We start from the raw sequence: 16,289 nt of genomic DNA on the forward strand, positions 1-16,289 counted from the left end.
TTTATTTGTTAGATTATAATAATTTACTCTTTTAAATTTTACTTTTTATAATAATTTCAGTCATTTAATTTTAATAGTTTGTAACTATTTAATTTTTATAATAATTTCTCACAGACCAATCAGAAGCTGGCATATGTAGCAGAGAGTCCATTTTGTTTTGAACCCATTGTCCATTATATATTATTGGTTGCCATTGAAGTCGTCATCACTTCCACCAATTTGCAAATGGCCATTAGATATCAATCATAATCCTCATGTAATGCACACATCCTTAAGGCAAGAACAGAATCTGACCCTACATTTCAAACAAATGTTTAGACTAAAAAAACCTGAGTTGTATACCATGTGATGAATTGGTAGCTACAGATTCTTTAAAATAAAAGATGTAATGGTGCAGATGAAACCATAATCATAATTCACCTAGTGCACTTTGCAGCTGGCCATTTTCTGCTAGCTGTGTCATCAAAAGAACATACAACAAAACAATATTAATTTCTAACCTCATGGGTATTTTTAAAGCAATTCATAACCAATCAGATATCTGAAAGATCCTTAGAAATGGAAGAACAGAATAAACCAAAATGATTTTCTACAAAACTTGCATACTACTCTCAGCGACAAAGACACAATATCCCATTCTACCTTGAAGTGTAACTTGACGTGGGCGTCTAACAAAAATTTTCGGTTACATTTGTCCCTTTCTTTTTTCGATAGAAGCAAGGAATCCATTGGATGTTCCATATGCACATATCATTCTTTCTTCTTCAGTTTCATCTTTGTTTCCACTTCTCCACTATAAGGCGAGACATGGTATGCATACTGTTGGAGAACAGAGAAAACAACCATCTCCAAACACACTAAAACATTCTGAATAGCTTCCTCAATGTGCTCCACATCCAACCAGAAATGATGAGATTGAATTACACCCAAGGCAACTAGTATGTCAAGCACCACTCCCTGCACATTATCAAATATGGCTTTCTGAACAAGTAATATGGCACTCATTTCATAGTTTCCAAAATTATCACTTCTTCAAATTCTGGAACTTTGATTAAACAACTGAAGTAAAAGGTAATTTAAGCCCCGATCCACTGAATTGGTTGTGCAAGGTCAAATGATTTGCTTTTCGACCGCTGTTCTGTTGGAGGCTCTTTTTTGTGCCTTGGAGCCCTTCCAAGTTTCTTACATAGCTTTGGCTTACAAAGCGCCCCACCCTCAAAAGAAGAAGCAGAAGAACAAGCAACAGAACAGGATAGATATTTACCTGCCAAAAGCAAAAGAAGACAATTCCCTTGATGCACAAGAACTTGGCAAGTGGATTGTGAGGTTTCAACTCCTTTGCAAACACATGGTAGAACACCACCAGAGAATACAGCGCCAAGGAAACTGAAATGTTGAGGATGATGGTGAACGTCCAACTTAACCAAGAAGGATATATCCCAAGAATTTGTAGTGTTATCATCAAAACTGAGCATATTGGACGAACGATAACAAATTGCCACGTCCAGTATTTGAGGAGCCTCAATGTACGGTGGTCCAACCGGACAGTGTGAGGCTGCAGTTTGTGAAATCACAACACATTCAATACAGCTATAAGCCTATAACAATTTAGACAAACCTAATCCCATCAACTTAAAATAAGAAAAGGTAAAACAGAACAATAGTTTGACCTGGAAAAGTGTCATTGGGAAAGAATGGTGAATTTCCCTTCCTTTTATCTCGTCTGGCACAATATTTCTACTAATAGATATATTCAGGTAACTATACATCAAAGCCAGGAACTTGGCAATCACCTGAAAATACAAATGAAAAAGCTAAAGTGATGAAAAGATCAAAAGGAGCAGCAAGAGACAGCCAAATCATAATAGAGTACGAATCACTGACCAAAGCCTCGTAACACTCCTTAACGGAGTCTAAGAACATGAAGAATGCCTCGCTCCCCTTAACATCCAGCAAACCCACAAATGAGTCAATGGCATATATTGGAGCCATAAGGATAATAATTATTATGGCCTTCTGCTGCTTTGGGTTTTTCCAGTAAAATACATGCTGAGATAAGAGCTGCAGGGTAAAAAGCATTGCAAGCATCGTACAGAATGCAGATCCCATTAGTGTGAGTTGCCCCCGATTCAAATTGGTTATATCCATTATTCAACAAGAAGCTGCGAAGTAAACAAATCATCAGATCAGGATCTAAATATGATCAGTGATCAAGGGAAGGAGTTAGAAATTGAGCAATATACACAGCACATCTGGAAGAGAATACACAGAAATAAGCCTCTGCAACTTACCTGTGCCACAATGTGAGAGTTACAGCATTTAACTTATTGATGTTTATTATCTAACCTTGATCTACTTAAAGCAAAACATGCACTTAAAGAACTCAAAAAGAAAGCTGCAATGAAGCCACGGCTTTGAAACCCACCATAATTACACATCCAGTAACTTAATGCCACAAATTACAATACAAAGATACCAAGTTGCAAAGCTATTGCTAATACTAAAGTTGAAATATGATTGATGAGGTTGGACCTTTACTATTTGGATCGCAGTACGAATCCACGTAGAAAAGTCATAGTCTAATCCTATTAGAGTCCAATATAGAAGTCTGTCCTCTAACATGCAGTTCAGATCTGGTTCGGACAAATCAGATAGACCAGAGCTCGACCCAACAAAGAAAGATCCAATTTACTAACTTGAACAGACCCCTTTGCATCCAGGTCCTCAGACCATGATAACCATGTTAGCACGGGTGCCGGAGGAAGAATTAAATAGTCTTGACGATGGAAAAGGAACGGTGTGTAACGACATATGTTACAGTAGGTATGTCAGTTACACGTCATTAAAATATAAAAGAAAAAAAAATAAAGAAAGATGGTGGCGATTATAAGTAAATGGAGAAAAAAAATAAAAGAAGAATAAAAGAAAAAAAAAAAGGAAGAGGCATTACACACCTACCTAATCCTATCCTCTTCTTCTGTATCTCAAATTATCAATCATCAAGACACATGAATGCAAAATAGGACATGAAATACGTGGAATTACAGCCCATTGTTTCCTTAACTAGATCAAACACAGAATATCTCCATATGAAAGAATACTCACTACCACCAAGAAATCACTCCCCATTCTAAATACAGAGACATTTTGAGCAATTTCTTTAGCATCATGAAAAGGGTCAACGTTTCCACTTCTTATGATTTAGATTATAATATCAAAAACAAAAATTTTGCAGATAAGATCACAAATCATTTCCCCCAAATGATCATTGTGCATTAAAAAAAAAAATAACTTACCAATTCAAGGTGAGATAGATTGAGCGATAAAATGAAGATGGATGTAAGTTTTAGCGCTGATTTGATCGACACTTGTTCTAGCGAATTTGCTGGTTGAACTCCATCGGAATTCGCAGGTAAATTCCAAGCGAATAACGTGGGCCCATGACAGGCTGATACGTTTCGATTCATCCTATTTTCATTTTAATAAATTAATATTTCTAAAAAAACTGACCTAAACCTGTCATGAATTCTAATTTTTAAATTTAAATCTATACTAAACCTAATCCAAATAACTTAATAGTGTTATCTTATATTTTTATTAGTAATTAAGATTATATTGTTTAATTTAAGATTGTTTAAAATTATTTTAGAGCATTTAATTTAAAAAATTTTTTAATTAACATAATATTTAATAGTTACTTTGTCGGAGCAGGACATTTTAGATTTTTTTTTTATATATAACAGTTAAAAGTAATAAATATATTAATTAATATATTTTTAAATTAATAAATTATGTAATAAATTTTTAATATTATAGAATTAAATAATAAATTTTTATTAAATTTAATTTCCAGTTCTTGCTGTGCGTGACTGCACTAACTGAAAAATGCTTTTTCAATGATGGATGTGTAAAGGAAAGTCTTTCATTTTCTTATTGAATTAACTTGCAAGTACAGATTCAGTTGTAGTTCTCTTCTTATAGCAGACAGCAATAGCTGATCAATGGCTTGCTACATCATCATGGGACCAGAAGGATCTTTCCAACATGTTGGCTACTTTCAATAAGCCGGTGAGCCTCTGCCGCCTCAGACAGCGGAAATTCCTTATAGACCACCGGCTTCACCTTCCCTGCAACAACTTCCGGCCAAACATTCTTCTCCACCTCATTCACAATCTCAGCTTTGTTTTCTGGACTTCTCATTCGCAAACCAGACGCTACACAAACATCCAACAGCCATAAAACACATTATTACAGGTTTCAGGAAATAATACATCCATTTCAGACAACAAATCCAAGGTACCTTGTACAGTGAGGCGCTTTGCAAACAAAGAACCCAGATTAAACTCTGTCGCAGCTCCACCCATCAAGCCTATGATATGAAGTCTCCCATCAAAATTTAAGCTATCAAGGTTTCGCTGAAAGTAGGCTGCTCCCATACAATCCAGAATAACATCAACACCTGCCATTCAAAAATAATAATTTTGGCTTAAATTATAAAGAAGTTTTCATCTTTGACGTTTATGATCCTAAAGAACATGCCTTTTCCGCTGGTTTCTTCCTTAACTCTTACTACGAAATCCTCTGTTTTGTAGTTGATGCAGACATCGGCTCCCAGTTCTTTACATGCTGCTAATTTCTCCTCGCTCCCTGGAAACCAAGAAATATAATATATGAACACTAGCTTTGAATGTTTCTAGCTGATCAAATCATCTCTTTAAAATGGAGCCAGACCTGCAGTGACGAACACCTTAATCCCTCGGGCTTTAGCTATCTGAATTGCAAATGTCCCGATTCCACTAGAGCCGCCATGAACCTGAAATCCCATTTGGCGTCAGCTCAAATTATAGGATATCCAGCAAATACATTAAATAGTTTACCAGAAAAGTTTCTCCGGCAGAAAGCCGACTGGTCATAAAAACGGTCGACCAAACAGTACACGCCACCTCCGGAAAAGCAGCAGCTTCCTTGACTGAAATGCCGGAAGGGATAGGAAGAACGTGTCCGGCAGGAACTGCCACTTTCTCGGCGTAGCCTCCTCCACTGAGAAGAGCACAAACCTGTACTTGCATAATGCAGCAGAGATAGTCAGATAAATGATAAGAGTATGGAATGAATTGGGTTTCTATTTGAAGTAAGAAATTACTTGATCCCCCACTTTCCAGCGAGAAACAAGTTTCCCTGTGGCCACGACGGTACCGGAACATTCAAGACCAGGGAAGGGACTGGCACCGCTGGGAGTTGGGTACTTGCCCTGCCTTTGGATAGTATCCGCCTGGTTAAGGGCGGTGGCCTCGACCTTGATCAACACTTCATTGTCTTTTACTTGTGGGTCTTCTACTTCTTGCAATTGCAGCACCTCTGGACCGCCGGGTGTGGTGATCACTACTGCCTTCATCTTTAGTTGATTTTGTGCGTCTGGCACTTCAGATCTATTATCGTCTTGATTCTTGAAGCTAGAAGACACCTTTTGTCCTTAGCCGATTACTTTCTTCTCCCCACTATGCTACCTACTTGCAATTATTTTGTGTTGGAAAACAAAACTGCGTAGTCATTGGGCTGTCAACAGCAATAAACAATTCAAGCCTTTTGCTTTTTTATTTTTAAAGAAAAATATGAATATTTCATCCACGATTGATAAAAATGCATGATTGAATGTGCCCAACTAATTCTTTGCATTTTTAAATTTTAAAAAATAATTTTTTAAATAAAAAAAAATTAAAAAATTAAAATTAAAATTTCTCATATTTATTCAAATATATTTATTATCATATTAAATCTATAAATAAAAATAATAAAATTTATTATTTTAATTTTATTATAATTATAATTAATATTTAAAATTAATATTGATATGACACATGAAAAGTCACCATAATAGAAGGGTGATATGGATTTAAAAATTATAAAAAAATTAAAAGTTAATATAAATATGACATGGAACTCTAATCAAAATTAATTTTAGGGACAGATTAATTCTGAAATAATTAAAAAATTAACTTTTTTATTTAAAATTGAAAGGTAATTATGATCATGAAAAATATAAATGTTTATTTTTTAATATTCTTTAATAATATAGAATTAAAAATTGTTAAAATTTATAAAAATTTACATCTACATGTTAAATAAAAATAAAAAATTTCTAAATTAAAATAAATTTTTTTAAAAATGACAAATTTATTCATTCTATTAATAATCCAGTCGAATTTGATTATTATAAAGAATTTATTTTTTTTATTAATTTCTATGAATCGGATAAAAACAATTTAAAATTATAATTTTGATTAAAATTAATTTAGACATGTGTTATAATTGTTATAAAATTAAATAGATAAAATTTATTGTCCAAAATTGAAAAACGGGGTTATAATTGTGAAAACTGCTAAAGAATTGATTTTTTTTTCTCCATCACCAAAATTTTATCAATGAAGGGAGAACAAAAAAATGTTTATCAAATACTGGCAAATTTTTATTTTTATTTTTGAAAAGGGAAAAATTACTTTTTAGTCCCTGAGATTTAACGTAATTAACAATTCTGTCCCTCTATTTTGGCGACCCAACACTTAAGTCCCTCACTTCTCTTCCGTCCAAATTCGTAGTCCTTCCGTCCATTTAAAACGTTTGGTCAAAGAGTCAAAGGTGAAAGGTGATAATTTTTTCCAAAAATACCATTCTCTCAATGTGAAATCCCTATTTTTTTTTCTCTTTCATGTTTTCTCCACTTGCAGAAGAAGAAGAAGAAGAAGAAGAAGAAGAAGAAGAAGTTGCAGAAAGGGTAGGAAGAAGAAGAAGAAAGAAGAAGAAGAAGAAGAAGAAGAAGAAGTTGCAGAAAGGGTAGGAAGAAGAAGAAGAAAGAAGAAGAAGAAGAAGAAGAAGAAGAAGTTGCAAAAAGGGTAGGAAGAAGAAGAAAAAAAAAAGAAGAAGAAGAAAAAGAAAGAAGAAGAATAAGAAGTTGCAAAAGGGTAGGAAGAAGAAGAAAAAGAAGAAGAAGCAGCATTTGGGTTTGGTGATGGTTAATTTTGTGAGGGTTAATTTTATCAATTCACGTGTTCCAAACGGCTATTTTGGACGGAAAGACTACGAATTTGGATAGAAAAAAAAGTGAGGGGTTTAATTGTTGGGTCGCCAAAATAGAGAGACATAAGTGTTAATTATGTTAAACTTTAGGGACTAAAAAGTAATTTTCCCTTTTAAAAATTAAGTCTCGTGATTGCTGGCAGAGAAAGTGCTTGGTGGCAGGCGATGCACTTGCCTATATATATTTTTATAATAATACATATAATGTTAAATAATAAATATATGATTATAATATCATATTTTATAATGATATGAAATATATTTTATTATTTGATGAAATTATAAAATAAAGAAAAAAAAAAGTGCTTTTATAATGTAAGCAGGGCAGATGCAGTCTGTCAAACTATTTTTTGAATACAATTTTTTTTTTTATCAATGCAAGTATTTTGCTGGTAAAAAAAAAACACAATTTTCTTTTATTGATATGTGAGTTTAGAGGATCCATTTTTTTTATTTAAGTTTAAAATGTAGCTAGGTTTCTAATTGATTTTGAAATCAATATAGCTACACCTAAAAATGATAGTTCTTTAATTTGAGATTTTCATAATTTTTAATATAAAAAATATTATGTTTTGATATAATTAAATATTGTCTTTAATCGAATAATTATAAAAGTTATAATTAATTATAATAGAAATTATGTAGAGAATATTGAACAATGTAGATAGAATTTATTTTTCTTTTTTAGAGAAGATATAATTTAGATCCCTCGATAAGTGAGACTAAAAAATATATGACCGTACTCAAATAAATTGATAATGTGATCAATATCATTTATTTTTATCAATCTACTTAGAGATCGAGAAATTATAAGTTTGAATATTATAAGTTTGACATTGACCATTATTTATATTCAAATTAGATATCATGTGACAAAGAGATTAATATATGTTCTGTGTATTAGGTTTTATTGGGCTATCGATCCTTATATTAATTGGACAGTCATAATGTCTTACTAGAGGCCGCTTATAATTTATGAGTTTTGTTAGATTGGGCCTATTGCCAATTAATGTGAGTCCATTGAATCACACACAAAAAAACGTCATTGAAGTATCATATCATATTAATAGACTAAGAGTCCGTTAGTATAATTAATAATAATATTAATAAAGATGGTATTATTATTAATATTAATTATTTATAATTATTATAAAATAATAATATTTATAGTCTATCTATAACGGTTACAGATAAAAGGTCTTTTCGTTTTCTTTTGATTTATTGTACATATATATTGATATCTACGGTTATATGCCTATGACTATAATTATAATTCTTTTACAAAAAGAAAAGTGTAAAAATAAAAAATTTTTTAGAGACAACAAGTGAACAAAAATGCCTTCTTTGAGAGTTTTACAGAAAGCATGAGGAGCGTTTTGTAATCATTTTTGGTGTTGCAGATCTAAGCACATAGCTGATCCATCCGTTCAGAGAGTTAGCACTCCAGATAGAAACGTTTGTGTAGATACCATTGAGGGTGTTCATTTCAGAAGCAACACCATTAGTCCGAAATAGTTTCTAAAAAGGTTAGTTTTTTTATCCTTCCTTTCAAATTGAACAAAGCACTCAGATCCTGAAATGGAAAATAAAGATCTTTTATTTTTTCGCTGCGTATTTTTGAGTTGCAGCGATCTTTGGGGTTCTTTACAACTACCCCCGCAGGTTTCGAGGTCTGGACACGCTTAGCAGCCCTACCCTCAATCACAGATTCTGATGTTCGGGCACGCTTGGCAGCCTTGCTCTCGATCACGATAGCTCCCACGGCTTGGATAAATGGGACATCCAAGGGATCAGTCTTGGTACCCTCTTACAAGCTACTCTCAGCCAACTCGTTAAGCATGATGGGCTTATAACACCCCCTACCCGGTTATTTAATCAACCGAGCCGGAGACATTACATTATAAAACAATTCTTTTATTTTTACTTTAATATCATGTCAATCATGACCCCTTTTTTTTTTTGTTTTACTGAAAATCCGGCAGAGTTTCCTCTGAAATATGGACTTAATTCCACCTGTGAATAGTAATATCACACTTCTATAAACTTCAACCTTAACCCCCAAACTTCTTTTAACATCAATACAAATTCAATTCCAATCAAACACTTCATAACCATCTCATTAATCTCAACATACAAACTTATACTAATAAGCCATAGTTACACCAAAATTAAAGTCTTCAAATATATTTAATTCAAATAATCTACAACTAAAACTTTATGTACATGCCAAATTTCCACAATCAACTTTATATAAAATTTATAAAATATACCCCCAAGATAGATAATGATGTAACTCTGGCTGGATTGATACAGATCTTGATCTACTGCTACTTGGGTCTACAACCTGCGCGAGGAAAAAATAAAATTCCTACGCGCTAAGCAAATTGCTTAGTGGTGCTCAACTCTTTTTTTGGGATGTTACAGGGCTCCTTAGGAATTTCCTTAGAAGTAGGAGGAGCCTTGGAAGGAGCAACGTCTTAGTAGGGACCGATGTCCTGGATGTCACGAAACGGGAGCCTCCCGTCACAGGCACCAAAGCCAAAGAAGGCGTAGGGGCAGGGGCAGAGCGACGAGCTAAAGATGTAGGGTCTGTGGCCTGAAAAACCTCCCAGGTCACATCAGCTACTGACTTGTTAGCCTTAAAGGCAACCAAAGTCACCTTCATACTCTCTCGGGACAGAGTGAAGTTCTTGGGAAACTTGATGGTACTCATTGGCACGATAGAAGCTGAAAAGAAAATATCAGTCCAATTAGAGCCCAAAACAACAAAAGAAAAATATAAAAAGAAAGAAAACCAAGAAAGAATAATAGCTTCCTGGCAATCCCATAGGTTAGACATAAACATGCACTTCTCGACATCATATTTTTTCTTTACAAAGGTCCGTCAGAAAAGGCAAATTTGGTCTATTAGGCTTAGCCTAGAGAAGTCATTATAGCCCTGAGGAACTTCTTTCCAAGAGAGGACAATTTTCCAGTTAATCCCTGAGTTCTCTTTTAGCTTGACAACAATAAAATTTTTCGCCCAACCTTTTATTAAATTCTTATACCCAGTAAATATGGATAGTCCAACTTAGGAACCAAAGTAATAGAACCCATGGGTAGACCTAACAAGATAGAAGAAAGTGCAAAACAACTCAATAGAAGGGGTAAAACCCCAGTACAAACAAATGGACTCGAAATAACACATGAACATAATAAAATTTGGGGATAGCATTCGAGGGGTCACCCTAAAATGACAGAAAACCTCGATAAAGAAAAAGGTAAAAGGGAAGGTTAGAAGTCACGCTGTTTCACAAAAAATAAAAATAGGTTACGCCCTTGTTAGGCGTCAATCCGACCCGCCAGTAGTGGGAAGGAGAGAACAATCCGCTCATTAGGCAAAGGAGTCCTAATTTTAAAAATGATGGTGTAACAATAGTCATGGGAAAAGTAGTGAGAGAAGGAGGAAGGAGTGATAGAGGACACCAGACTCACTACATTAGGAATCCTAGTAGAAGCCATGAGAGGAGTATGACGTACTTTGGATTGGAAAGGCAAAAATTACAGAGAAGGGAAAGGGCAAGACGTTTTGACAGAATTCTCCTAGAGTCGCGCAGTAATAATTAGAGTCTCGAGATTTATTCCCTCATTAATCATGAAATAATTAATGAGCGAGTAAAGAGGCACTTGATGATAGACGGATCCTGGACATCCCGGCATAACTGAGCCCACACTAGGAAGATCAGGCCTTAGCTCTATTAGAGTCTGATACATGGGCCTACTTTACATGCAAGCCCAGACCTTACTTTGACGAGTCAGACTAAACTCAAGCCTACACATGGTAGGCTTGGCTCGATTAACCTGCTGGACCCATGTGGTAACAAACCCTGTAATGCCTGGGATCGTGTTTACATAGTGCCGGATGGAATTAAATGGCCGCCTAACTATGAGAAAGAACGCAGTACGTCCATACATATGGCCAAGCATGACTATAATAGGAGGTACAAGCGCAGGACGATAGTTACACGTCACTAAAAGACAAAAGAAAAAAGGAATAAAAGAAAGCAGAGGGAAGGAATGGACCAAACTTACTAAAATACACTTTGAAACTTTGAACCTACTCTTTATTGGATCTCAGACATTACATCTCAATTGATAACTTCCCACATTTATTATTCCTTCTCACTCTCCCCCTCTTTATAGAAATTCACAATCACGGTAGACTAAAGCACAAAACCTTCAATCATAGAGCTAAAGCCACCACATCTACTACACTCGATAGCAAAAACGCTAACTAATAAACTCCTTTTAAAGCATGGCTCAAAGAAGAGGAACTAATTTTAAACGGGATCAATCTTAAAGAGATCCAAATGGATTCAGTCTATAAAGAGATTATAGAGCTCCATATTGCTTTGCTCCTCTTTTCAATGCCTCCTCCAAAAACCCACCCGAAAGTGGATCTTTCTACAAGAGAGTATGGATCTTGTCGTTGTATTCTCTTTTACATCCTTTGGGGATAACTTGAGCTGTTTAATATAAAATTGATGTAGAACTCCACTTAGAGTTATTGGAGACAGAGAAAAAGAGGGTGGGAAATTATTGTCTAAGTGTGTAGAAGAACTAAAAAAGAAAGGAGTAGAATTTAATAGTTTGAAAAAAAGTTGATGCCTAAGAAACCAAGAGTTTGCCGGTGGAAACGAAGGTGGTAAGGAAGTGGTCTACAAGGGATTTTGTTACTATGTTTTTCTTCACCATCTCATGTTTGGTCTTGGTGTTGATGAGAATCATTGTATAGTAAAAACTTTTGAAGATTTTGAATTTGATTATGGTCGAAGATTTTTTGTTGTTACTGCTTAATTGAGTAGCACTTGAAAATGGTATAACATTTAGTTATACTAATTATGATTTGAGAAACTTATTATTATGAAAAAAAAAATTAACATGAACTAGATATTTGAACTAAAACTTTCTAAATTTTATTTTATTTTTCATACTTTTCCTAACGTAAATTGCATTTTTCAGCTCCTAATTGCATATATGTTGTTTAATAAAATGTTTGAGAGAAATGGATTAATGCATATTTGTGTGTGAGAATATTTTCTTTAGATATTTCTAACTTAATTAGGAGTATTATGGTTTTTTTATATTTTAGTAACAACAATGTTTATAGAAGAATCTTCAATTTGGATTGATTATAAAATTCTGAAATGTTTGATTATAAAATTACATGAACTAATTTATTAATTATGCTAAAACTCGGTAATTAAAGTATAATTTAACTTAAACTTTAATAATAGATATATATTTTTAAGATTTATAACATTCACCCAAATCTACCAAAGATATTAATTAAAAAAATAATTAAAGTTTAGTAATTAAATTAAAATAGAAAAAAATCTAAATTTAAATTTACTTTTAAGTGAAAATTACCCTTTTTAGGCCATCTCGAACCCTTTGCACCATTTTTTGCATTATTCTGATGCTTTGCACTAAAATAGTTCAATATTATCTTCAACTTTCTGCACCATTTTTAATATCAAAAAAATATTTTATTTATATTCTTCTCTCTCTTTAATATTATATGTCACTCAAAAAATTTATATAATTTTATATATTCACTCTAAATATTTATATATTTTATATTTTCATCCAATATTCAAATATTTAATTATTTTATAAATATGTTATAAATAAATAAATTTATTATAAATATTATTTATAATTGTGAATATATTAATTTAAATTAAATTTTAATAATTATAAAATATAAAATAAATTAAAAATATAATAAATTATGAGTGAAAAAAAAACTTAATTGAAAATATATATAAATTTTAAATTATATTATAAATTAAAAAAATAGAAAAAGATATAAATTTTGAATTATATTATAAATTAAAAAAAAAAAAAAGAAAATAGCGCTGCTACAGTATCACACCATATTTGACGTAACACTGTAGCGCAGCGCCAAAATCTCCAACGCTAAAATAGAATTTAGTAGTGCAGTGCCAAAATCTCCAACGCTAAAATAGAATTTGGCGCAGCGTTGGTGAAGATGCCTTAATTTGGTGGGTCTGATCAATTTTACTTTACTTCTACGTTGGACTTCCTAATTGTAATTGGGCTACACAATGTAAATCTACATCCAGTCCTTGAAAAAATGCAACTTGCTGTGAGATTGATAGAAAAAAGAAGAGATTGACATATTGATTAAGAATATATAACATGTAATCCATCAAACATATAGTTGAATTGAACTTATCTAAATGGGTATCAACTTTGCATTTCTTTCATTCAAGGGGAATCATCACACCATCTTGAGAAATATCAAGTTAACAAACTAAACAGTCTAACTCACAGGCTTCTTTTATCGTTAAATTACAAGCACACTAGCAAAGATATCAATAGTCATTCCAAAGATGTTGACACTGGCGGATCTCATCAACTAAAGCTTACTTGACCGTCCATAACATCATGGAACAAGAAGAATCTTTCCGATATGCTGGCTACTTTCCAGGAGTCGATGAGCCTCTGCTGCCTCAGCTAATGGAAAATGTTTATAGACCACAGGCTTCACCTTGCCTTCAACAATGGCAGGCCAAACATTCTTCTCCACCTCATTCACAATTTCTGCTTTGTTTTCTGCACTTCTACCTCGCAAGCCGGCCGCTGCATAGGCATTTATCAATAAACATATTATATAGTTACATTTCAATGCAGATTTATAACTCGCATACAGCTCAAACACACATCAGAATCATGCTAGAATTTGCACAGTAACTCAATATTGTAGTCAATCATGTTCATATGGATATAAATGGAGAATCTGGGTGACGCAACTACTAGAAGCAAAAATATCAACAACTTTGGTGGAGATGGGGACATAAACTCACACAAAGTCATTTATCTATGGAACATAAACTCAGAATAAATGAAAGGACTTCAGTCATACCTTGCACTGTGAGGCGTTTAGCCAACAAAATAGACAGATTTAATTCTGTCACAGCTCCACCCATGAACCCAATGATAAAAAGCCTTCCACCAACATTCAAGCTGTCTAGGTTTCTCTGGAAATAGGATGCTCCAATACAATCCAAAATAACATCTACACCTGATATTGATAATAATACAGAAGGTTTTAGAAAAGAAAATCTCAGTGCCTTTATCCATTGAGGAACTGAAGACCATTGACAGATTGCACTTTGCACATGTAAACCATTAAATTTATGATGCCTATAAAAAGCACAAACCTTTCCCTCCAGTTTCTTCCTTTACTCGTGCAACAAAGTCCTCTGTTTTGTAATTGATGCACACATCAGCTCCTAGTTCCTTACAAACAGCTAATTTTTCCTCACTGCCTGATGATCAAAGGAAAAAAAAAATAAAAAAAACTAGCTTGTACTGTTTCCATAGAAAATCAAGGAATTTTATGAAATATGCAGTCTGACCTGCAGTGACAAATACCCTAACCCCTTGATATTTAGCTATCTGAATTGCAAAAGTACCAATCCCACTAGAACCTCCATGAACCTGGAATTTAAATGGACATCAACTTAAGCAGTTCGCCACACACTAAAGAATCCATGTAGAAAAAAATACATTTAACAAGGTATAAGATGATATATAGATCTAAGTAACCCAACAATCATACTTAGTGAAACTGCACCACTTCAATGAGCACAAATTGTAGAATACCAGCAAAAATCTAAGCATAGAGTAAGATCAGAAGTTTACCAGAAACGTTTCCCCAGCAGACAACCGACTCATCATAAAAACAGTGGACCAAACAGTACATGCCACCTCAGGGAAACCACCAGCATCCTTGAGGGAAATGCCTGGTGGGACAGGAAGAATCTGTCCGGCTGGAACAGCCACTTTCTCCGCATAGCCTCCTCCACTAAGAAGAGCACACACCTGCATTCCAGAGGCACTCAAATGGCTACATAATAGTTTCATGTTTAATAAAGTAACTGAAATATCAGTGCCTTTAATCTCCATGAACAAGATGGAAACCTTAAACCCTTTCAAGCTGGAATATTTAATCTTTTTATACTAGAGAATAAAAAAACTCTCTCACACACTCTGTTTGTGGCAGTTAGAGTAAGGTTTTTCATAATTTTTAAACCTTAATCATTTTTATTATTTGGGAGAAAGAGAATATTTTTTAAGATAATATTTTTCAAAGTATTTGAAGGTTCTTCTCAATCCACCGACTTAGTAGGTTGAAATCGGACCTTACTTAAAAAACCATAATTCTCTTCCAAACACAAATGGGGAGAAAGTAGGGTAAAGTAAGGTTTTTATAAAGTATAGTTTTATAATATAAAGCTTTTAGTGATTCTTAAACCTTAACAATTTTGGGAGGAAGAGAAGATTTTTCAAGGCAGCTGGAAAACCTCTCAACTCACCAATTTGGTGGGTTAAAAATCGAAGGTCATTTTGAAAATTCGAACACTCTCTCAAGCATAGGTTGAACTTAAATCTTGAAAAACCTACTCTCAAACAAAACAAAGGGTAGATTTTCAATATTTTCCACTTTTGAATCGATTGCTGCAGACCAAGAACTAAACAATTGAAGAACCGCCAGCAATTTTTCTCATCATTATAAATGTAATTAAGAATTAATATATTGATCAAACCAACAGATATAACAGCCGAAATAGCTTGATCAAAATATCATTTACTTATGAATTGGGAAAGTTGGAAAATACCTGATCACCCACTTTCCAGCGAGAAACGAGTTTCCCAACGGCTTCGATGGTGCCGGAGCATTCAAGACCAGGGTAGGGGCTAGCGCCCTTGGGAGGCGGATGCTTGCCTATCCTTTGGAGGGTGTCAGCCCGGTTGACGGCGGTAGCTTCGACCTTGATGAGGACCTCATCGTCTTTGATTTGTGGGTCGTCTACTTCTTGCAGTTGCAGCACCTCTGGGCCGCCTAGTGAAGTTATCACCACTGCTTTCATTTTGTTTTCGCCTTTTTCTAGCGTTCGACAATGGAGTTGTGTATGGATATGACAGAGTGGTCAGTTACCCTCTGTTTGGATGCTTAGTTGTGAAGGCCAAAACCAATCGAAATCAAAGTGGAGAAATAAAGAAAAAAGAAAATAATATAGAAATGTAATTTATATTTTTTTATCTCCATTTTTTTTTCTCTTCTCTTATCTAAAACGAAAATTTAGAGAAATCAAATTTCTTTTATCTTCCATTTCACAGGATAACATGTTGCTTCATGAATT

The 16,289-nt window shown here is 33.8% G+C and overlaps 3 protein-coding genes and 1 pseudogene across 6 annotated transcripts; 1 reads left to right on the forward strand and 3 right to left on the reverse strand.

The window, feature by feature from the left end:
• Positions 1–132: 132 nt before the first annotated feature.
• LOC122722115 (transmembrane protein 184 homolog DDB_G0279555) lies at positions 133–3,492 on the reverse strand. 4 transcript variants are annotated; one of them, XR_006348964.1, is made up of 5 exons: positions 1,885–2,446; positions 1,671–1,793; positions 1,265–1,555; positions 643–957; positions 133–454 (listed from the first exon to the last, which is right to left on the reverse strand). XR_006348964.1 is itself a non-coding variant. In XM_043951870.1 (4 exons), exons 1-4 carry the CDS (start codon positions 2,146–2,148, stop codon positions 751–753), a joined length of 885 nt encoding a protein of 294 aa, XP_043807805.1. In that variant the 5' UTR covers positions 2,149–2,445; the 3' UTR covers positions 474–750. The 4 variants fall into 4 exon arrangements, 3 of the variants coding, with proteins under 3 accessions (XP_043807805.1, XP_043807803.1, XP_043807804.1); XM_043951870.1 differs by lacking the exon at positions 133–454 and having other exon boundaries at positions 474–957; positions 1,885–2,445; XM_043951868.1 differs by lacking the exon at positions 133–454 and adding an exon at positions 3,297–3,492 and having other exon boundaries at positions 817–1,555; positions 1,885–2,162.
• Positions 3,493–3,908: 416 nt separating this feature from the next.
• Positions 3,909–5,535, reverse strand: LOC110603967 (quinone oxidoreductase PIG3). Its single transcript, XM_021741975.2, has 6 exons — positions 5,144–5,535; positions 4,878–5,057; positions 4,732–4,813; positions 4,540–4,647; positions 4,301–4,459; positions 3,909–4,214 (listed from the first exon to the last, which is right to left on the reverse strand). The coding sequence occupies exons 1-6, from the start codon at positions 5,393–5,395 to the stop codon at positions 4,018–4,020; spliced, it is 978 nt and encodes a 325-aa protein (XP_021597667.2). The 5' UTR covers positions 5,396–5,535; the 3' UTR covers positions 3,909–4,017.
• Positions 5,536–10,494: 4,959 nt separating this feature from the next.
• On the forward strand, positions 10,495–11,848 carry LOC110603968 (annotated as a pseudogene).
• A 1,472-nt stretch (positions 11,849–13,320) lies between these two features.
• Positions 13,321–16,117, reverse strand: LOC110603685 (quinone oxidoreductase PIG3). Its single transcript, XM_021741515.2, has 6 exons — positions 15,765–16,117; positions 14,788–14,967; positions 14,502–14,583; positions 14,304–14,411; positions 14,006–14,164; positions 13,321–13,722 (listed from the first exon to the last, which is right to left on the reverse strand). Exons 1-6 carry the CDS (start codon positions 16,014–16,016, stop codon positions 13,526–13,528), a joined length of 978 nt encoding a protein of 325 aa, XP_021597207.1. The 5' UTR covers positions 16,017–16,117; the 3' UTR covers positions 13,321–13,525.
• Positions 16,118–16,289: the final 172 nt, after the last annotated feature.

The sequence above is a fragment of the Manihot esculenta genome, chromosome 16, assembly GCF_001659605.2.
Source record: "Manihot esculenta cultivar AM560-2 chromosome 16, M.esculenta_v8, whole genome shotgun sequence".
NCBI lineage: Eukaryota > Viridiplantae > Streptophyta > Magnoliopsida > Malpighiales > Euphorbiaceae > Manihot > Manihot esculenta.